Source organism: Aptenodytes patagonicus, chromosome 5 (genome assembly GCF_965638725.1).
Source record: "Aptenodytes patagonicus chromosome 5, bAptPat1.pri.cur, whole genome shotgun sequence".
NCBI classification, from domain to species: Eukaryota; Metazoa; Chordata; class Aves; order Sphenisciformes; family Spheniscidae; genus Aptenodytes; species Aptenodytes patagonicus.
The window spans coordinates 78,613,431-78,636,364 of NC_134953.1; the positions used below are offsets into that span (position 1 = coordinate 78,613,431).

Here is a 22,934-nt window from a genome sequence, read left to right on the forward strand (position 1 = left end):
TCTGTTATTTTCATTCCTATACTGCCCTTGAAAGAAGGAAAACTTTCTTGAGGGAACCAAAATAATAAACTTTTTTTGTTTTCTGTACAGGGAGGGTCTTCTGTCTATGACAGCAGCAGTGAATCCTATGGTCAGGTAAATACTCCTTTTTTTTAATCTTTGTATAAAAGGTAATGAGGGCCAATACCCTAGCTCCTGTATACAGCTATATTCTGTATTTTGGCGCTCTCTATATTTTCATGAATGTGGGTTTTCTTTTTCTTTGCGGAGTGAATTTGCATATACTTTTAACTAAGTAGCCTGAAAGTTTATAGGGGAGTAAAACGTGGGGTGCCTCCAACCGTTAAAGTTTATTCTGCTCAACATGCTAGCCTTGAATTATCTACAAGATGAAGGTCTCTTCAAAAGTGGAAATAGAATTTGAGTTAAAAATATGTTAAATTATTGTTTTACAGGGACATAACTATGAGTTGGTCAATAGCCATTCTGATAACTAAGTAAATATTCATATTTTTTAAATCTCCCCGGAAGGGGATCCCTACAGTAAGCATCCAAAAAAAACCAACTCTGTTTGCAATATGAAAATGATTTATGTTTTCTGAATAGGGTGGATCTTCGACATATAGTGGTGCTGGATCTTCTACATATAGTGGTGCTGGATCTTATGGTCAGGTAAATATTATTTGCCTCATACATCAAAAGCTTCAGCTTGCTGTGTTGGTTCTTATGTGTACTGGGTTCTATATTTCAATGATTTTTAAGCGATGACCATGGAAATGCCATTTTACCTTTTGTTTCTCTTTACTTTTATTTACCCCTTTACAACTCCAAATGTTTCCATAATGGAGGGAAGGTGATGCACTATATACACTATCCTGCTAACTCTGCCACTGTGACTATTCAATGCTTTAACTACTTTGTCATTTATGCCTTAGCTCATTCAGAAGGAAAATATTTTGTGCATTTACTTTACATGCCTTACTTATGCAGAAGCTGTTGAAAGTCTAGGGGAATGCACATACTATATTTGAAGTCTCTATTTATTGATGTGAATCTCATTGTGGGATCATTCTGTAGGGACCATCTTATGTTTTGTTTAGCAATATGTTTTAACCAGCCGAAGTCATATAGAATTATTTATTAAAAATAATAAGACATATAATCTAGATTGCTTTTTCATAGAAAACTGTGTCGTGTTGCTACTTCTAGTGCAGGATCTGGAAAGAAAGCATAGATTGAATGTAAAGAATGGTTGATTTTGCAAATCAACTTTATCTAAAATTTCTCCTTATAAAAATGCATGTTTATAAGGAGGGGGGTTTTTTTAACCTCTTCTGCTTAAGCAACAGATAAAGTTAAGTATTTTTTCTTTTCTTGCACATTCCCTGGTTTAGGTAAAGTTGGAGATTCTAAGTGGCTGGTTATTTTTATTCTTCTGTTTTATATCCTCCACAAGTAAGATCATGTAAGAGTCCTTTCTATATGAAAATAAGTGCTTTTCCATTATTTTACAGGATTCACTTCCTATAGGAGGCAGTGAAACTGATGACAGTGTAAGCATTTTTTCTCAAGTATATCAATATCGGAATTTACTGCCTTTTAAAGTATCTAGGTGCTTACATGGACCTTTACCTTATCTCATCATCTTATCTTCAAGAGCTCCTTCACAGTACATTCTCAACATCTATGTTGTTTAGTAATTTTCTGCAATAACTTCTTTGAAATGACACTGTTTCTATTGATAAAGGAAAATGTGGATTTAAATTATGTCACATTATTCTGCTATGGTATGATAAGGACTTGGCAAATTAAAATTGCAGTTACAACAGTTCTGACTTGTAACAATCGTACATTTTTTGGATTGGTTATTAGAAGCAGCATTTACAAAGAAAGCTCTTCTCCTTTATTTCATGATTTCCATCGAAACTCAATGTTAGTATATGCTCATGGTATACAAAACAACCAGATACTTCTTACTTCTAGCAATTTAATTTGGCTACTTTTTCAATGAGTTAATTTAATACAATAACACTATTTTAACTACAAGTACAGTACTATCAATATGTCAGATCAGCCATTCTTGTTCTTAATGGTTGTTTTTTGTGATTTATTTCCTTAAGAGTATATTCCATATTATGTTTACTATTCTGGACTCTCATAACAATTCCCACAAATTAAGACTTTCAAACTTAATTGCTCTTAAAATACAGATTTATTTTAAAATTCAACTTTTCCTTGTTTTTTTGAGAAAACACATCGTATTTGACCCTTAATCATTATCTCATTTTATTCTTTTTCTACAATGCAACTTCCCTTTTCAATACTGCACAGACTAGTTCCCTCTCTTTCCATCTCCAATTCACACTACACTTCATCTGTGTTTTTCCAATGCCAGACATACAAGATTCAAGTTCCTTCATCTATATATTGCATAAGAATGGTCTGTTTTCATGTAGTGTGGTGAGAACGGTTTGCTTTTCTCTTTAAGAACATACCTTTCCTCCTGACTAAAGTATATTTCCTATTAATTCTGGTGAAGCTGTTTATAAAACTTTCCAAGTTTAATGTCTCATTTTGTCAGTCTTGAGTAATTGATTGTACTTTAACTGGATTTCTAATAAGTCTATTTTCCAGTGTCCTGGTTAATAGGAAATTTGTTCTCCACAAGTTTTTATAAATTTAGCTGTGCACTTCAGCCACAAGTATAGTGTGTCATTAGTTTCCATGCAGTTTCTGTATCAAAATCTTCTTGTGGATGTTCAGCAAAGCTAGAATATGATACTACAGAGGGCCCCAAGGCCCTCTGAAAGAAACTAAGGTATACCAACATTGGTGTGTACCACTGAGGTCTTACAAGAACCAAGACAGCTTTTAAAGTGGTGAAGTTTTCCCCTATAGCATTCTAAGAGGAAATAATATAGATTGAGATGTGATCTCATCCCTTTATTATGCTATATGAGGATTCAGCTTTCCAAACAAAGAAATGCCATTCTGCAGAAATGAGCAGAGAAAGAACTTGAAAGAATGCTGCTTATCCTACAGCCTACATCTTTAACCTTCCCAACAAGTCACGCAAACAAGCAGTAGTTTTCTTTGCCTTCCACCCTTGCTTAGAAAAAAAAAAGAAATATTTGCCATGCAATAACTAGATTCTAATATTTTTTAGGATTCCACCTCGTCATCTGGCAGCCAGCAGAGTGAACGGGTAAGCACTCCTTCCTTCCATGTTGCCAGGGTGTCTGCCCCAGTGCTTGGCAACTGCTAGCCACCTAAATTACATCTTGTGTGGAAGCTGGTGTGGCAGCTTCCAGTGTGGGGTAGAAAGTCCTCAAGCACAGAGGGAATGAGGATATGGCTAAAGTGTTAAAGTACTGCTAAAAATCCCAACTGATGCTGAGGTGTGCTCTTGAATCTCAAACTCACATTACAAACACGGTACCACAATTTACTTGTTCAGGTTCCTGCGCTTTTTTAGTCATTGCTTGACTGCAGAAGGCTTCAATACTATGATTTGTACAGCATTTATTCTAAGTGAAACCCTGTGCTTTGTTGTGCTGTATGACTTACTTATGAGGGCTTCATTTTCCTGTCATTTTTACACGGCACCCATTTTATTTATTCTAATGAGAATTAAATGACACAGATTGAGAAATTATTTTATTGGAGATATAAGAACACCAAATGATCAATTATCAACAGGCATAAAGGGGCATGTGCTGTTTTATACTTGTTGTTCTTGAACAATCCATGGGAGAAAATTAAGGAATGTGGAGAAGTAAGGAAGAGTGTTCAGCTTCCATCCTGATTTTTCCATACTATAAAAGAAAGGAAGTTTTTGGGTTTTTTCATGTAATTTCAATACATTTTTCCAGGATTTTTATTCCCCAGGAGGCAGCCAGTCAGGTGGACATGTAAGCATCTATTTTATTCATTATTTGCGGTTCCCTTCCAAAATGGCTGTTATATTTAAAAATTATCCTGATGAGTAAATTATACCCAACTGTTTGTCTCCTAGAATTTCTCATGACATTTGGCATCATGTCTTGTGAAACCAACTGGCAAACTGTTTTTTAAAAAAAAAAAAAAAAGTGTGTATGACTATTCAACAACATAGTCTTGTTTTCCAGAAGCCATTTTAAGCAAAAATAAATTGGGTCTACTTTTTGCAGGGATCATCTTCTCAAGGTGGTGGCTACTCCAGTGGACAGGTAAATACTAACTCTTTGTATTTTTGACCTGAAGTATCTGTTATACAAAAGCTTGAGTCCTCGTATTGTATTACAGCAATTTTTTATCTGGGAGCAAGATTCATTTGGTACTCAAACACCTTTTCCTTATATATCTCTATGTAAAAGTCCAAGTGTAAGCAGAGTGGTCAAAATACAATTAATGTATTAACTGATGTTCTAACACCAGGAAACAAATAAAAGTCATAAATATTTGGTATTAATTTATATTTTTTAAATATAAATTAAGTGATTTTTATTTTTTTCAGGACTCAACCTCATCCGGAAGCAACCAGTATGGTGGGCAGGTGGGAAATTTTTCTTCAGTGTTGTTTTTTTTCCCAATGTACATATTTCAAGAAAATATTACCAGGTTGGTAATACCTAAGTTTCCAGACTACTGGGGTTTTTTTTTATCCTTATTAATCTTTCTATAGATAAAATTGGGTTCTTAACCAGATAGATCATTTCAAACATAGTTTAGAGAGTAAAAGACAATACATTGTAATCAAATATATATGTCAAACTTTAAGAAAATCTTTTAAATAAAAATATAACATTTACAGGGTTCAAATTCTTCAGGAGGCAGCCAGTCTGGTGGACAGGTATGTTTTTCTTTCTCCACACCGTTCAGTTGTGCTAGTGTCAGGCACTCACAATTTCCATTGCGTGTCTCCTTCACAAGAACTGTTTTCCTTCGCCACTGTCCTTTTTGCCCAAAGCCTCAGCAACATGTTATCTTCTTTTTCTGTGTCATTCAGACATCCCACAGGCCAGAGTAGCCAGTAGTAGCTGTCTGAATGGCAGTTGTATTTGAGCTTCTGTACCTGCTTTGGTGCTAAACGTTTTTCTTACACATTTCATGCAGATTGAATGTGGAAAGTGAGACACTGAATAGTGAACCCCTGGCCACCTCTCAGTTAGTTTTATCAGAGTAAAAATCACCTATTTTCTGTAACATCTGTAGCATGAAAGAGTACTGCATGTATTCCAGGTGCTCTGGCCTCTCTAGGAAAAAAAAATAATTGCTTTCTGTAGTACCACTCAGAATTTTTTACTGGTCCTTTTGGTGAGTAAGGTTTTTAAGGTAAAGATTATAGATAACAAATTTGAAGATAACAAAATTAGAAGCTTTTTGCCCCATCAGAGCAGTAAGTGCAGGAATAGTTGCATAGGATGAAGAGAACAAAAAATAGACTAATTTCTAGAAGTTGGGCACTTGGGCAGGTATGAATGTAACTTTATGGCTTCCATACCTGGGCAAGTATGAATGTAACTTTACGACTTGCATACCTGCGATGGTAGAAGTAATTTGAGTTGTAACTGGAGTCCCTTTCAGTCGTGTGCTCCTGATATCTTAAATATTTTCTGCATTCTTTACAGGGTGGATGTGATTGTTCTGGGGGAAGTTCTGTAAGTGTTACTGGTTCGTTATACATTTTCTTTTACTAAATTATTTAACTGGGAAATTATCTGTGGTCCTATTTATTTCTAACTTATTTTTTTGAATATACTGTTAATTTTATATTCATTGTTCCTTTGGTGACTTACATATAACTGACATGGTAGGAGTTATTTCTCATTATGCCAAGATGAAGAATGCGGAATCATAGAATCATTTAGGTTGGAAAAGGCCTCTAAGGTCATCGAGTCCAACTGTAAACCTAACACTGCTGAGTACACCACTAAACCACGTCCCTAAGCGCCACATCTACACATTTTTTAAATACCTCCAGGGATGGTGACTCAACCACGTCCCTGGGCAGCCTGTTCCAATGCTTGATAACCTTTCCAGTGAAGAAATTTTTCCTAATATCCAATCTAAACCTCCTGTGGCACAACTTGAGGCCATTTCCTCTTGTCCTATTGCTTGTTCCTTGGGAAAAGAGACTGACCCCCACCTCGCTACAACCTCCTTGCAGGGAGTTGTAGAGAACAAGAAGGTCTCCCCAGAGCCTCCTTTTCTCCAGACTAAACAAGCCCAGTTCCCTCAGCCGCTCCTCATAAGACTTGTTCTCCAGACCCTTCACCAGCTTCGTTGCCCTTCTCTGGACACGCTCCAGCACCTCGACGTCCTTCTTGTAGTCAGGGGCCCAAAACTGAACACAGTATTTGAGGTGCGGCCTCACCAGGGCCGAGTACAGGGGCACCATCACTTCCCTACTCCTGCTGGCCACACTATTTCTGATATAAGCCAGGAACCCTCAAAGTTGTATTTGAGTTGTATTGAGAATACAGCAAGGTGTATTCTCTGAGCAGTGACTTTCAGTTACCATACAGTATTTACAGAGATGTTTATCAATTCTCAAAAAAAAAAAAAAAAATTGCATTAAATAGCAGAATTAAATGACAAAAGATCTATCATGAAGGGAAGCTAAAATAATATCAAGTCTACAAAATTGCCAACCATAAAAAATTGTCTCAGAAATCAATGTTTACCAAATTAAAAAAAAAACCACCAAAAAACCCCCAAAAACCCTGAGCCACTTCTTATTTTGCTTTTGAGTCCATATGAAATTATTTAAAGACTGTGAAATAGTGTAATACATGCTTTCTAAAGAAAATCACATGTGGTCAGTCAACATGTAGTATGTAAAGGACATTCCTGCACCCTGAGTAGCGTTCTTATTTTCTAGGCAATGAGTCATGGGTAGATACAAAATTATACTTTGTGATATACGGTCTTCCAGGCCAAAAAAGACTATATGCTCTCTTGGCAAATTAAGAAAAGTAAGTGAAGTGTACATGTAATTTAATTTCAGACTGTGATATTCTTCCTTTAAAATACCATAGAACAGGCATTCTAAAGTTTTTTTTTCATTTTTAGTTTATGATCAAAGACAAAGGCTAATTGTTCTTTTTTTTTTTTTTCTTCCCTTCCCCCCACCTTACAGAGTGGATCCCCTACCTTAGTCAGAAGTGATTCCTCTGCAAACGTAAGCAATGTTCATCAGCTTTTAAGTGTGCCCTGTGTTTGTTTTGTCAATATAATGGCTAGAGAGGTTAAAAAGAGTCAGTACCTAATGGAAGTCATACACTTGTGAAAGTAACCTACCTTAGTTATAATTCTAAATACACACAGGGCATTCATGTCGCACTCACAGTTTCTCTTTCCCTTTGAAATAGTATTCATTCAAAGAGAAGTCTTTGAATGAAAAATAGTGTTTGGCACAAACTCAGGTATGTAACAATATAAATATTTACTTCGGGAGTCAGTTCCATTGGCTTCCTTGGAATTATGTCAAAATATCCCCTAAGGACATGGATTTATGTGTTTGTATTCCTCTTAGATCATTTACTGCAAGAAAGGTTAGTATTCATAGATCAGTAATTTAATGATGCTAGCCCTCTCAAATGGATAAGAACTCTTTTGCAGGAGAGACCTGTTTACAGCATTCCCAAGACCAGTTCTGTTCATCGTGTGTTAGAAAGTCATGCTGTGTATGTCACTGGAGCTCTGTATGTACTGAACTAAAGGGAGAAAAAACATTTGGGTCTTTTTGTATCTAGCATAGAAGTCTGTGGCATTATTACCAGACTGCTAACTGATATAATGCTGGCTTGGACACAGGTACCTAAATGTACCATACAAAAATTAATATTAAATGATAAATAGGACTAGTCTTGTGGAATGTGTAGGAGGAATGTGTAGGAAGGAGGAATGTGTATATATCTACAGTCAGGAAAATATTCTTACCCACCTGTGTTCTATATCCTTCATATTACTGATGTTGGGATTTGTTTCCTTTGAAACTTCCAATTGGGACCGATGTTTTTTGTTTTTTACTGACTTGGCCATCTTTGGACAGCAGTTCAGAATCAGGGATTGTGTATCAAGATTGAGGGAACATAGTGGTTGTGTCTACAGCGACAAGTACTGACAACTGCTAGGATTGTTTCACTCTGCAGAGTGAAACAATCGGTGCTGATGAACTGATGGCCACACTATACACGTTTCAGGAAGAGTTTGCTCTGGTCTGATCCCATGGACCAAAAGTCCATTTACTACCTGAATGCATTAAGTGTGCCCCTAGAGATCATTCTACAATTTAGTTTAATCTGAAAGGCATCCAGTTAACTCACTCCGAGACCACTTCATGATGCAAAACAAACTACAGTGAGCAGGACTATCAGGAGTTTTGTCTCAAAGGCACACTCCTGATCTGTACTTTAATGCGTAGATGCACCCAGTACCTCAGCGTGGGAGAATGGCTTTTGCATCCTGAATGTAGATCTTCATTCTCCCCCAACTATACGTTGCAGTCTACCTCAGAACATTGTCTTTAATGTCTTCTTTACAGGGCAATTGAAAAGTTATTTTACACAGTTAAGATTCCTTATGAAGGACACATTTCCGATAGATGCTTAACATTATATACTAAACACAAAACAGTTTTATTTCTTTCTGAGCTTAGCAGATCCTGTGGAAGCTCAGAGTACTCAAAAGGTCTGTAGTACTCTGCAAGAATGAATATTAAAAGCTTTTTGTGGGGATGTCATTCTTCAGTGTGCTGATTTTAAACTGAAAGAAATAAGCTGCCTATCCTTCAGTCAGATCCTTTGAAGTGAAGTAACTGGTGTTTCCTTTCTGAAAGGGCTCTGCAGGCAGCCATTCTGGTGGACAGGTACATGCTAAATTTTAGATGTATTAACAAAGTAGGGAGGGCTAGATTTTACGTTTTGAGTAGATTTTAAACTTAAGCAAAAAAGTTAAAAATAGAAATTTATATACCGCTGTCCTTCAAGGAGTTTTGCTTTAAAATAGTTCTGTTAGAGAAAAATAACTGGGTTGTTTTTGTTTTGTTTTGTTTTTTTTCCCCAGGGCTCATCTTCTTCTGGAGGCAGCCAGTACAGTAGCCAAGTAAGCACTCATTCCAAAAGGAGCGCCAGCTTGCCACTTCTGAAAATGATGGTTATTCACAAACTTAATTAAATTCAGTTTTGATATGGGAACTATGTTTAAAGAGCAAAAACTCAGTAAATGAAATTCGTCATTGAGTTCGATATGTCCTAAAATTATACACGATGGCTTTTTTAGCAAACAGTGCCCTTGTTTTTGTGAAACTTGCATAATGAAGCTCACACAAAAAATAGGTGTGGGGAAAGAATGAATCAAAATGTAGCATTTTTGATTCCTAGTGGACCTAATTCCATTAAGAAGAAAAACAAATCCAATCTCCCTTCTTTAAAGAGAACTCTTCTTGTATGAGGTTTCAGTAAACTGGCTTAGTTTGGTTTTCAGAGTCCTGTTAGGTAGCCAGTATTTTACTGCTAGCTTTGGCCCAGGATTCAGCTTTCCAAATAAAGAAATGCCATTCACCAGAAATGAGCAGAGAAAGCACTTGAAAGAATGCTGCTTTAACCTTCCCAACAAGTCACACAAACAAAGCAGTAGGGTTGTTTTGCCTTCCACCCTTGCTTAGGACCTTGGGTATTTCCCCAAGTTACCTTGTAAGGCTTGAACTCTAGTTATTAAAGCATACTGAAAGTCCTGCTCGCCTGCCTTCACGCTTACCTTGCTCTCTTCCTCCTATTGTCCTGGGAGGGTCATGTTTTGATTTCAGGAAATCCTACAGCAGGTTATTCACTTATTTGGTATTCTTTACAGGATTCATATTCCTCTGGACCTAGCCAGTATGGTGGACATGTAAGCTCTTACTTTTAATATTTTATACGATATATTCGTTTTGCCATTATTTGACTCTTATCAAGTAAAGGATTATCCAGAGAGCTATCTCAATTTATTATTTCAAGAAACTTTATGGTGATCTATTCTCTGCAGTAATATTGTGAATTCAAGGAAGACAAAAATATAGAGCTTATTCTGGCAAGATTACAAACAGTCAAATAACAAAATACAGATGTCTTTGCTGCTCGTCTCCATGAATTAGATATTCAGAAATAACTGATTTTCAATATTTTTCCAGGGGTCATCTTCTTATGGAGGCAGCCGTTATGATGGACAAGTAAGTACCAATAGACCCCACTTCTGTAGTTTTGACCTATGTAAATTTGTAGTTTATTCATTGTCTACCTGGCTGTCTACCCTAGCTTTATTTTAGTCTAAAATCTTCTCAGTAAATCTTTCTCTGTAGCATTCTGGTGCTATTGTGATTAAACAAAACAAGTTCAGATGAAGACCATTATTTAAGACTAAGAAAAAATAGAATGTGAAATACAGGGTTGACTCAATTGGCTCCTGAAATTTGCAGGACTAGAGGTCATGTCTTTCTGAAATAAATTAGTACTTCATGAAGCTGACCAAAATTTTCAAAAGTGTCAAGAAATGATTCTATGATTCTCTGAAATGGGTGTAAAGAAGTTTCAGTTTCCTTTTTTGTTGATACTCAGGGTTCACCTCCCTCAGGAGGCAGCCAGCATGGTGGACAGGTGAGAATTCTTCCCTTGTAGTGTTTACTACTTTATCCAAGAGTTCTCTATGTAAAAGAACATTTTAAGGAGATTGATTTTTTTTGTGTGTGTGTGTTTTATTTAATTTGTTGCTAGGTATATAGTATGTGATACATGTGTATATATATATGTGTGATACAAAGCCACAGGAGAGTTTTTAGGAGATGTAATTTCTGATACATCATGGTAAATGCAAATGAGTCTCGGTCCTCTTTGCACAGTCTGGTTCAGTCCACTCACAGTTCTGCACTGAAAGAAATTAGGAATCTCTCCTTCATATGGAGCACGGTTTAAAGGAGTACTATGACATGGATATAGAGATCATTTAATTCTTTTTGTTCAGGGTTTACCTTCTTCAGGAGGCAGCCAGTACGGAGGACAGGTGAGAATCTCTTCCTGTGTAGTCCTTATCCTAACACCCAGCTTCTACATCAAAACTTGGTACTTTTCTATTGACTGAAAAGAAAAATGTTTTGAGTAAACTCTGTTAATCTGGTAATAGATGATCAAATATCTAAAGATCTGTGATCTGAAACAATACAAAAACTACGAAGGGCCAGTACTTCTGTTGTATCACAGTAAATGCAGTTCTGGCCTTGTTCTACCCTCTGACCTACCCTCCTCATTCTGGACCCATTTGCTTTCTGCTGCTGTCATGGTTTCTTAGCTCTAACAGTAAAGACTGGCTGGAAGCAGATTGCTTTCCTCCTCTACCTCAACCTATGGAATACCTCACTTCCTTCAGCAAAATGCATTATCAGAGTTGATATCAGAGAAGCAGTATATCTCAGGAGGGGGACAGGGGAGAAGGTCAGGAGTTGTTAAGAGGTGTTCCACGCCCTTGCGAAATGAAAGATGATGGATAGGGTTCCTAGTGCTGCCTAGTGGTATATAGCCTTTAATATGGAGCGAAATCCCCAACAAATTCATCCTTGGCCTCTGAAAACACCTATTGTCGGATTTATTGGAGAGGGAATTAGAGGAGAAAGATTTTCAGTCCAAACACAGTCTCCCAAAACTAAGTATATAATCCTAATAGCTCATGATGAGTATTATTGAAGATTTGTATGTTACTGACCATTCCTAATCTGCATAGAACACATAAAGGAATAGGTTGAGTGTTTATCTTTCTGTAATCTTTCATTGTACAACAGAGAAAGAAAATAGTCTTTCTTTCAAAAACCCTTAAAGAAGCTTTTTGATAGAGAAATAATTGGCACCTTTGCTTCAGGGTCCATCTTTCTCAGGTGGCAGCCATTATGGAGGACAGGTAAGAATTGTTTTTCTATTTATGGGTTGTTTTTTCCATTGTTCACCTTTCTCTCTTTTTCTGTTTTGTGAAAAACAAAATATTTTATAAAGAGGTGGCTTACGGCAAAACAGTGTTTAGGCAGAATAGATGAATATATGACCTTCTGCTGTGTCAGCCTACTCAGGAAAGTAAAACATAGGAGGCTGCCCTGAGCACGCAGTCCAGTGCAGCAGCACTACTCACATCTGCCTGAAGCTGACTTTGATTTAAACTTTATTGCTCTCTTTAAACAGTAGCCATTGTAAAGGCCAATAGATCTCGGCATGGTTATAAAGGAAGTGTTCGCATTCCTGTGACACTTAAATCCATGGAAGACAAATAAAAGTGAGTTTTTCTGTGACAGATCGTAAGTTAAAGAATGTGCAACAAATATAAATGGCTTTCTCATTTCTTTAGGGTATAGCTTCTTCAGGAAGCAGCCAGTATAGTGGACAGGTAAAACTTCTTCTTTCATAGTATTTGCAGTTTTGGTACACAGTTCATTAGGAAAACTGACCTGTAGTTTTTGCAAAAAAGGAACATTCTAAGAAAGAATAACTTTAAGCCAAACTGAGGATTGCTAAGGATGGGTCTGTCTGGTACGTCAGGTCATGATACGAGCAAATGATACAGGTGCCTCTGTGACTACATGGAAATGCTTCCTTAAACAGATCGTGGTTCTAAGAAGCCCATTTTTGTTGTTATGTTTAAATGGAAGCAATTTGAAAGACTAAGGACCACAGAGAACAAGTAAGAATGTTACTCAGCAACATAGAAATAATTAGTTACTCATTTTTTCCAGGGCTTTTCTTCAGGAGGCAGCCAGTCTGGTGGACAGGTATGCTTTTCTTTCTCCACACCGTTCAGTTGTGCTAGTGTCAGGCACTCACAATTTCCATTGCGTGTCTTTCCTTCACAAGAACTGTTTTCCTTCGCCACTGTCTTTTTTGCCCAAAGCCTCAGCAACACGTTATCTTCTTTTTCTGTGTCATTCAGACATCCCACAGGCCAGAGTAGCCAGTAGTAGCTGTCTGAATGGCAGTTGTATTTGAGCTTCTGTACCTGCTTTGGTGCTAAACATTTTTCTTCTTACACATTTCATGCAGATTGAAAGGTAAAGAATATGCAACAAATATAAATGGCTTTCTCATTTCTTTAGGGTATAGCTTCTTCAGGAAGCAGCCAGTATAGTGGACAGGTAAAACTTCTTCTTTCATAGTATTTGCAGTTTTGGTACACAGTTCATTAGGAAAACTGACCTGTAGTTTTTGCAAAAAAGGAACATTCTAAGAAAGAATAACTTTAAGCCAAACTGAGGATTGCTAAGGATGGGTCTGTCTGGTATGTCAGGCCACCAGGTGGCCGGGTGAACCCTGGCCACCTCTCAGTTAGTTTTATCAGACTAGAAATCTCCTAGTTAGCCTCCACTGGAAGTCATCTTTAGTGTTTTCTGTAACATCTGTAGCATGAGAGAGTACTGCATGTATTCCAGGTGCTCTGGCCTCTTTAGGAAAAAAAAAAAAAAACAAACAAAATATTTTCTGTAGTACCACTCAGCATTTTTTACTCGTCCTTTTGGTGAATAGGGTTTTTACTGTAAGTTTTAAATGAGAAATTAGAAGACTATATTTAAAATTTTGATTAGTAAGTGCACAGCTAGCTTCAAAGGACAGTGGAGAGAGAAAGAAACTAGTTTTTATATGGAGCTTGGTGAGTCCATTTTCTTGCAGTAGCAGAATGTGAGTTTGATTTACTAATTCAGAGGCCTCTTCCAGTCATAGACTCGGGAGAATAAGTTTGGTTTTGTTTTATACAGGGTGGATGTGTGTGCCCCGGTGGAAGTTCAGTAAGTATTCTTTGTCTTTGTATATTTTTCATAGTATGTACACATACTAGAAAATTCCCAAGGAACTCCATTTCTTTAAATAATTCTGTCTGTGAATTTATATGTATGATGAAAGTTTTTTTCATACTGTACTAAAATGAGAAATTTTGAACCTGCTAAGGACAAAAATATTAAGTGACTTGCAACTGTAGTACTGTATTCAAAACTAGCTACCCAGATGCATTTCTATTTTCAAAGAAATACATGGGAAATAAATTGCACTTTCCCCTCGCTGGATTGAACAAGTAGTAATGTTCTCCAGTATCTGTATTAAAGGAAGACTAGTGCTAATTCTGTAAAATATCCAGACATGAAAAACTGCTTCAAAGCATTTAATTTCTTTTGGTCTGTAAGAGAGGCCTGGGACTTTTCTAAGAATCTGTTTCCCAAATATCTCAAAGTATATCTGCCGGGTTTTGGACACGTGTGTAATAGTGCTCTTCTTATGATGGTTATTAAGAGTATAGTTGAACTAGTGAAACTTAGATCTAAAATCTTGGCACAAAATGCTTCAAAGTAGGAGCAGAGCAACGCGTTTTAAAAGTTAAAGCTATTTCCATTTTTCTGTCTAATTAGTATATTCTCTATACTTTTGTAACTACTTTAAAAAAAAAAAAACAAAACAAAACACAAACCACCACTGTTTTGCTGAAATTAATCTAATTTACTTTTGAGGGAGGGTTATCTGTTGTCCCAGTATAGTCAAAATTGTTTAGATGACTACTTCTCTTTCTCGGATTATGAAATCAAGCAAAACTCACATGCCATAAGTAATAATATCACTCATGGTATATATGCCACTTCTGAGAATCAGAAGTGCTGAAAACAACGTATAAATTATCAACTTACTTCTCTTTGCAAGCAAATAATCTGAAGGAATAAGGATGAATCGAAACTAAATCCTTTACTTGCTTAATCAACCAAATAGAAAAGTATACTAGTAATCAGGGTAAATGACTTGATCATTGCAATAGGTCAGTAGGTTCTCTTGTTTTTCCTCTACGTGACATTGAATTTAATACAGAGTAAACATTGCTATTTTTGTTGAATACAGGGCTCTTTTGGAGGAAACAGCTACCATGGTGTACAGGTAGGCAATTTGTCTTTAACATTTACACAGACTAGTTCCTGAGGAATAAACACGGCTCAGTTGCCATATTTGCCCAGAAGCCATCAAATATTGAGTTCAGTTTAGTCACAGAGATAGGGACAATAATTCCAGAGAGTGCATGTGGCTTTTATTGAATCACTCTTGACATTTCAGTTATATCTTTCTATATACTAGAGCCAAGATTTTACTTTGTAGTTATAGAAGCTTTCTTACCTTGAAAAAATACTGAAGAATAATTCACAGGGTTCATCTCATTGCATAAACCACTAATATGATGTGCAGATAAGTAGCCATTTGCCACTGCGTTAATAACCGTGTAAAGTTCTTCCAGTTAATCAGTGTCATGAGTATTGTTTAGATTAGGTTTTTTTGATGGCAGGTGGTATTTAAAAAAATTATTTACAAAAGTTTCACATTCTTTTTACAGGGTTCATCGTATTCTGGAGGCAGTCAGTATGGTGGACAGGCAAGCAACTTTTCTTTGTTTTCAAGATCTTCCTCCTACTTGCTATTTATTAAATGAAAAATATGATGCAGTGCATATACTGCCAGTCAGTTTTTTCAGAGCCATTTTACTCTCAATAAACATCTGAAAACAGGGACCGTTTCTCAGTAACTGAAATGGAGCATGAACAAACTTGAATTTAAAGAAACTGCATAGATGATAATTTTAGTTGTTTCACTTCAGAATGCCTCTTATCTCAAGAGATAATTTTAATTAACCATTTTTATGTTTCAGTTTCACATTGCTATGACACCAGTTCAAAATCTATTTTCTGTGTTATTTTTCAATTATATTGAAATTATTCTTTTTTTTTGCATTTGTTTAGATTAAATACTTGGAAATTTGGTACAAAATATACCAATAGATATTGCTTTGAAAATATAAATTCTGGTGTGTTACCCACAATAATACTACCTTCCTCATCTTCAGCTGCAATTCGAGTCTCTTACTGTAAGCAGCTCCCTATGTACCTTTTGTAGACTTAGTAGTTTGTCACTGATGGAGAAATCTTACTAGCCCAAATAGTTATCAGATGTAATGGATGGCTGTCTAATAAGAAGGTGGAACATATTTTTCATTAGTATTACTCTGTTCGCAAAGTTTCACTCTGCTATCCTAAAAAATGATTTAATTTCTTCTATCTCCTTTGGCAAGCATTTGAGTTCAGTATCACTCTATTAAGATCATTTCTTGTAGCATGGAGAGGATTTTTAAAAGCCACAAAACAAATTTTTCCCAAATTACTCATTTGGAACAATAAGGATGCTCTTACAGTAATACACATGATGCTTTCTGAACACATTTGACCTAGCAGAAAATCACAAATAGAGTATAATTTTTTTTTTTCTTGAACAGAGCCGTATTTAAAAACACTTTATATCCGCATATTTATGTCAGAGAATAGTCTTAGCAGGTGTTTTGTGACTGTTGGCCAAATTTACTACTTTCAACTGTTAAGCAACTTAGAGGAATTAAGTCAGCAGTCTTTCACTGCATCCTTTTAGATCAATATACTTTTCAGATTCCTACTAAGGTCTCCTGTCAAAAGGTCCTTCTGTGATGTTTCATTCTGCACAGCAAATAAAAAATACAAAACTGCTGTTATTCTGCCAACGCTTAAGCACTTAAGTTTCCTGTGATTTTTTTAATAGGGATCTTCTCCCTCAGGAAGCAACCAGTATGGTGGGCAGGTGAGTATATTCTCTTCCCGTCCCATCACTCCTAACTCTTTCCCTGTACTGTCTGGATCAGGTCAGTTACTTGATGCTGAAAGATACATTCGTTTGGCCATTTTACTGAGCCTAAATAGTTGAGGTAGTATCGATTAAAGTCGTTTCAGCAAGCTGAATAAAAAATTGGTTACAATGAATTGTAAATTCATTTACAATGAATTGTAAATTCATTGTAAATTGCTCTGTGTAAAACGTTCCTTTGAACATACTGTAATCGTTATACTGTATTTCATAACACCGCTTTCTTGATTCAGAATAACAAATTGCCATTGTTTCGGTGTGCAGTAGATAGCTTAAGTTTTAGGTACCCCAGTCACTTTTTGTTCAAACAACATCCAAGTTTGTCCTAAGTACTGCACAAATTGTCTTAAGACAGTGACAGAAGATTTTTTCATTCAATTAACAGATGTTTGATTGACTTCTTACAGGGCTCATATCCTTCTGGAGGCAGACAAGATGGGAAACCAGTAAGTAAACAAATTTCAAGTTTACCTTTCTTTTTTCTTATAAGCCTGTTAAAAAAATTATATCGAGTTAGTTATGGGCTAGACATTTTTCTGAGAATTACTTAAATATGCGGAGTGTCACATGATTTACTTACCTGGGATAATCTCAACAGATGCAAACACAATATTTATTTTCACACAGTTCCATAGTTTTGAGCCAGCATTTTACTCTCTAACTGAACTTCTAGTCAGTCTCTGGATTAGTTCTAGTAGTCACAGAATGGGATTACAGGGTCTTTTCTTTTTTGTAAGTGACTTCTGAACAGTTATTTCTGTTTAAATTCATAGTAATCATACGCTTTGTGCTCAGCGCTCACTTTTTCATTCATTTTATATGCATTTGTCTTAAGTTTTTCTGGCTTGCTTTGAAGAAAATACTTTCTTTTTCTTTTTGAAGGAAATAATAGTTGAGATTCGACTATGCGTATTTTCCTCTTTTCCCATTTCAGACCACTCTTCTTACTATGTAATTTAGACCTTGCTCTTGTTGTCATTCAACGGCAGGAGATATAAATAAGCACACACAATGTTTTAGCTTATCTCTTATAGAAAGTAAGATGTATCCACCTGTTATTAAAAAGTGGGCACAAATGTTACATTTTTCTTATACATGAATCATAAAGGTGAGACATTTTGTGTACCATATTTGATGGAATTTTTTAAAGAGTCAATGCTTGTAAGATTTCCTGTTGGCAATGCCATTCAAATAAGGAGAGCGACTTTGCCAGAAAACTGAGTAAGACTCTTGCAGAACATGTAATTTTTCACTATCTGCATTTATTTTCAGTTACATTCCTTATTAGAGCTTTCTTCAAGTAGGGCTGTAAAGGACTCTAACATTTACCTTTTTTTTTTTCTTTCTTCTCCCCTCCCCCCAAATCTAACTGTAGACTGATTCCAGGTGAATTAATGTTAGTTGGACCTTATTATTTTTTCCTTTCTACTAAACACGTCATAACTACAAACCAGCTCTTTCTTCTTGAGAACTTTGAATTAAATTCTCTGACTGATACACCATTCAAAAGAATACTTGTAACAGAAAGATGTTAAATATTTGTATTTCAGATAAGCTTTTCCCTGGGATTTTTGGATGACTGGACACAAAATAGTGTTCATTCTCCTGTGGTCCTTTATTCCAGATAGCAAGAACACGCTGAAGTACAAATAGGCTTAGAGTTGAAAACGGGTATCTTTTTTCAGGGTTCATCTTCCTCAGGAGGCAGTCATCAAGGAAAGCCAGTAAGGATATTTTTCTTTCAGTATTCCACAACCAAGTTAGAAATATAGAATCATAGAATAGTTTGGGTTGGAAGGGACCTCTAAAGGTCATCTAGTCCAACCCCCCTGCCGTGGGCAGGGACATCTTCAACTGGATCAGGTTGCTCAGAGCCCTGTCCAACCTGACCTGGAATGTTTCCAGGGATGGGGCATCCACCACCTCTCTGGGCAACCTCTGCCAGTGCTTCACCACCCTCAGTGTAAAAAATTTTCTTCCTTCTATCTAGTCTAAATCTACCCCCTTTAGTTGAAAGCCATTCCCCCTTGTCCTGTCACAACAGGCCCTGCTAAAAAGTTTGCCGCCATCTTTTTTATAAGCCCCCTTTAAGTACTGACAGGCTGCAAGAAGGTCTCCCCAAAGCCTTCTCCTCTCCAGGCTGACCAACCCCAACTCTCTCAGCCTTTCTTCATAGTAGAGGGGTTCCATCCCCCTGATCATTTTTGTGGCCCCCTTCTGGACCCGCTCCAACATGTCCATGTCTTTCTTATGCTGAGGGCTCCAGAGCTGGACACAGTACCGCAGGGGGGGTCTCACCAGAGCAGAGCAGAGGGGCAGAATCCCCTCCCTCGACCTGCTGGCCACGCTGCTTTGGATGCAGCCCAGGATACGATTGGCCTTCTGGGCTGCGAGCGCACATTGCTGGCTCATGTCCAGCTGTTCATCCACCAGTACCCCCAAGTCCTTCTCGGCAGGGCTGCTCTCAATCCCTTCATCCCCCAGCCTGTATTGATACTGGGGGTTGCCCCAACCCAGGTGCAGGACCTTGCACTTGGCCTTGTTGAACCTCATGAGATTCACACAGACCCACTTCTCCAGCTTGTCTAGGTCCCTCTGGATGGCATCCCATCCCTCAGGCATGTTGACCACACCACTCAGCTTGGTGTCATCTGAAAACTTGCTGAGGGTGCACTCGATATGGATATTGGTTTTTAAAATAGGCAACAATAATGAGGGTGAAATTTAAAATTATGTTACAATGGTAAATGTCTGAGAAAACTGACCAATAAAAATTGGAATATTTTTGTTGAAATTTGAACCTTAGGATGAAGCAGCATTCATTCCTCCCATAGCAAAGTTTTGATAATACTCTGTTACTTACTCACAGGAACATGCTTGGATCATTCTATTAAGAATGATGTATTTAAATATCAGGATAACTGTTTCAGTTTCAAACTTTGTAGTTCAGTCAATGATACATTGCTTTGAAAATCCTCTGAAACTGTTCATGGAATAAAGTGGACATAGCTGTGCTTACTTGAGACCATTCAATTAAAATAGGGGAAAAAAGTGCAAGGAAAAAGGTAAAATCAAAGTCAGTATCAAAACTACTAATATCTACGGCATTTTCAAGACTGCTGTGTGCTCTTTGGACATAATTCACTAGGAGTCTCGTACAACAAAAATAAATGGTCTATAATTACTTTACAGGGCTCCTCTAGCTCAGGAAGCACTTATTCTGGGAAACCGGTAAGAATACTTTCATCACAGCATTTTCATCTTCTTATCTTAGTAAACAAAGAACTGGGGTGGTTGATAGAGCAATTTCGGGATGATTTGGCCTGAAGAGAACGTTCTGAATTAGTTCCGTTTGTATTACAGCACATTTAAAGAAATCACTGTGGAAAATACGACCTCAGCCTAAGAAAGCTATTTCAATATATTTTAAATCTGAATCTGTCTTGCTTCACATTCCAGTTAGTGGCCTTGTTACATTTTGCTGTCCTCTGCTCAGTTAATCCTTCGCTTTTTTTTTTAATAAACTAGATTGTTGTGTTTTTCACTGGCAGGTTACCTGGTTTTCCACTTGTCTTTTTTTTTTTTTCCTTTCTTTTTTTTTCTTTCTTTTTTTTTCCTTTCTTTTTTTCTTTTTTTTTCTTTCTTTTTTTTTTCTTTCTCCCCCCCCCCCCCCCCCCCCCCCCCAGTACTCATCAATTTTTAACATCCTCTTTCAACTATAGGGGTGGAAAACTCTGTATGGAATATGATAATGAAATGAGAGAAAACCAGACTTTTGCCCTTTCATCAATTCTAGCTGAAATTTTCAGATTTAAGATGAGTGTGTGTAACTAAAACTATGTACTTTATCTATGTAAAGCTACTTTCCACTTGAACAAGTTAAAACCATGCTGTGGGTTAAGCTATTAAAATGTTGTTGATCACAGGCAAAACTGTGTTCAAAACCATTGGGTGGGAACACTTCTAGATTTATTTGTTTGTTTATTTTCAGAATCCACATTCCTCGGGCGGCAGTCAAGTGGTAAGCACTTTTCCTTTTTGTAGTGTCTACTTGTTTCTTCTTATACATATTGGATAAAACTGGAAATATTGTTTATACTGTGAGGTATCTGCCAGATTTCCTATATCTGAATAAATGTTTGAGATACATGTGCAATGTAATAAATGGGAATAGTATCAACAAAAATGAGGAAAAGTGGGATGACATAAGTGCTTTATACTTTTCATCCTGCCTATCACTTGAAAACCAAACACATGTTGATTTACATGTAGTATGGATGTGGCACACGATCTTTTAACATCAGAAGTATCTACATAATAGAAGGGGCTAATAGGAAAAGATTTCTCTGAAACTTTCTATGTTTTTATAATAGTAATAAATAGAAGTATTTTGAATTGGGTTTATCAAATTGCTCTCTTTTTTTATAGAGCTCTGCTGGGAAACATTCCACTCCCCGACTCCTGCTGTTATTCAGTGTTTTGAGTGCCTTTGCTCTCTCTGCTGCTACATCAAAATGGTCTATATGAACTTCTGAAGAGTTGCTTGGCATCCTAGACATGGATTATATTCAGTAATATTAGGTTAATTACTTGATGTAAGAAAAAAAAACCACCCTTAAGTCAAATTGGCAGATGCTACTTGGCTGTTATGTTGTATTTCTAGCTAGTATGTCATGCCTCTCATTAGTTTACCTTTGGTTTTAGTCATTAGTAGATATCATTAGTTTTGCCAGTGTTTTAGGCCCCATTTTAAGAGAGCATATTGTACCCTACCTATATGACTTTTTTTATTTCCGATGGGGAATGTGATGAACACCTACCTGAAATCTGATTGGTGCAACAAACAAATACTTGGAAAATATTTGGTTGTTAACCAAAGCGGAGGAGGTAAAAAAAAATTGTTGTATATGCAAACTGAGCACCGTGCCTGGGCGTCATCGCGTAAAATAAGGCTAATGTAAACATCTGATAAGCAGTCCTCCATGGGACAGAAGAAAAGATGCTGAAATACTATCAGAGTACTGGTTTTAGTCTATTGTAATCAAATGCAAGTTCAATATGGAGGTTGCAAAGCACAAAAAATACTCCATGGGACTGAAATTTTTTTGGGTTAATTAAAGTTTATTCATTAGAGAAGCCAAACAGCTCAGAGCAAAGAAATGCTAAACTCTGTTCAAACTGATTGCAAATACCTAGAGTTCTGTAGAGAAGCATGTGAGGCAGCGCACCCCAGATTAGGCTGATAGTCTAAAACCTGCTGAAAAACAATGCATTTTCCCTTGGGAAGGAATGGAAATTTAATTAAGTTCATAAAGCTGATAGTATCTTGGCTCCTTTTCTCAAGTATTTAGTCTAACCTGTGATACCCAATATACCTGAAATTTTAATTTCAAGAACCATACTGACATCTGCAAGCAGGTACAGTAAATGTGGTCACAGAAGAGACCACAGCCCATTTTTGAGTTCAGGAGCAGTTCCACATCTCGCAGGAAATTCTTTTGGAGCTGCCAGAGCCGCCTTCTGTTTGTGCAGTGACCCATTGCTCTGGCACCTTGTTAGCAGCGGTGTGGCCATTGCACTGCCGCTCCTACAGCTCCTGCATCCGCGCTAGCTGAGGGCTAAGCTTCTTCGGTGTTGACAAAGTGCATTCTCCTAAAGCATACGTCTAATTAATGTCTTATTGAGCATGTGCCTAGTATTAAAATTACATGTGTCAGTGGTATGCTTGTCTCCCATGGTTTACAATTGTAATTGATGAAATATATTTCCATTCAAGTTCTGCTACCAACTTCAGCGGGGCCAGGATTTCACCTGTTTTTGATATGCTGTGCAGGACACACTATCCTTTGCCAACCATCAGTAAATCAACCTAAGTATCTGAAGCTGTAATTGAAGCATAAAGGAGTTTTGCCTAAATACGATCTTCAAAATTTGGTGGACAATTTCTTTCTTTGGAACACGCGATAAGGTTCTCTCCGAGAGGTCCGTATCTTAATTCGAACTAGCCTTGCGCTTAATAAATTTGTCATGGATTTCATACGAAACACTCGCGTCACTCGCTGCAGAAATACCCCTATCGAAAGACTTTTCTCGGTGAAGCTCCCCGCATCCTTCCGTCCCTGGGCGGAGGAGCGCTGCCTGGGAGCCGGCTGCCGCCCCTTCAGCCGCCAAGTACTGGCCCAGCGGGCCCTTCCTGCCCCGCGTCGCTGTTCCTCCTGCAGCGGCCCCAGCACCGTAGCCCCCGCTAGCCCC

General features: G+C 37.2%; 1 protein-coding gene across 50 annotated transcripts in view; it reads left to right on the plus strand.

The window, feature by feature from the left end:
* Positions 1–22,726, plus strand: part of LOC143160220 (uncharacterized) — a 60,435-nt gene extending 37,709 nt beyond the window's left edge. For 38 of the 50 annotated variants that reach the window (XM_076337830.1, XM_076337873.1, XM_076337832.1 and 35 more), the window contains 28 exons: positions 91–135; positions 607–672; positions 1,515–1,553; positions 3,167–3,205; positions 3,873–3,911; positions 4,170–4,208; positions 4,496–4,534; positions 4,793–4,831; positions 5,610–5,639; positions 7,121–7,162; positions 9,049–9,087; positions 9,835–9,873; positions 10,154–10,192; positions 10,578–10,616; positions 10,981–11,019; positions 11,869–11,907; positions 12,346–12,384; positions 12,731–12,766; positions 13,088–13,126; positions 13,745–13,774; positions 14,868–14,903; positions 15,352–15,390; positions 16,581–16,619; positions 17,090–17,128; positions 18,368–18,406; positions 19,875–19,913; positions 20,674–20,703; positions 21,111–22,726. In XM_076337830.1, coding sequence (XP_076193945.1) covers positions 91–135; positions 607–672; positions 1,515–1,553; positions 3,167–3,205; positions 3,873–3,911; positions 4,170–4,208; positions 4,496–4,534; positions 4,793–4,831; positions 5,610–5,639; positions 7,121–7,162; positions 9,049–9,087; positions 9,835–9,873; positions 10,154–10,192; positions 10,578–10,616; positions 10,981–11,019; positions 11,869–11,907; positions 12,346–12,384; positions 12,731–12,766; positions 13,088–13,126; positions 13,745–13,774; positions 14,868–14,903; positions 15,352–15,390; positions 16,581–16,619; positions 17,090–17,128; positions 18,368–18,406; positions 19,875–19,913; positions 20,674–20,703; positions 21,111–21,209 — 1,155 coding nt within the window. In that variant the 3' untranslated portion in view covers positions 21,210–22,726. The remainder of the gene's footprint in view (positions 1–90; positions 136–606; positions 673–1,514; positions 1,554–3,166; positions 3,206–3,872; positions 3,912–4,169; positions 4,209–4,495; positions 4,535–4,792; positions 4,832–5,609; positions 5,640–7,120; positions 7,163–9,048; positions 9,088–9,834; positions 9,874–10,153; positions 10,193–10,577; positions 10,617–10,980; positions 11,020–11,868; positions 11,908–12,345; positions 12,385–12,730; positions 12,767–13,087; positions 13,127–13,744; positions 13,775–14,867; positions 14,904–15,351; positions 15,391–16,580; positions 16,620–17,089; positions 17,129–18,367; positions 18,407–19,874; positions 19,914–20,673; positions 20,704–21,110) is intronic. The other 12 variants (XM_076337846.1, XM_076337845.1, XM_076337848.1 and 9 more) reach the window with 12 other exon arrangements.
* Positions 22,727–22,934: the final 208 nt, after the last annotated feature.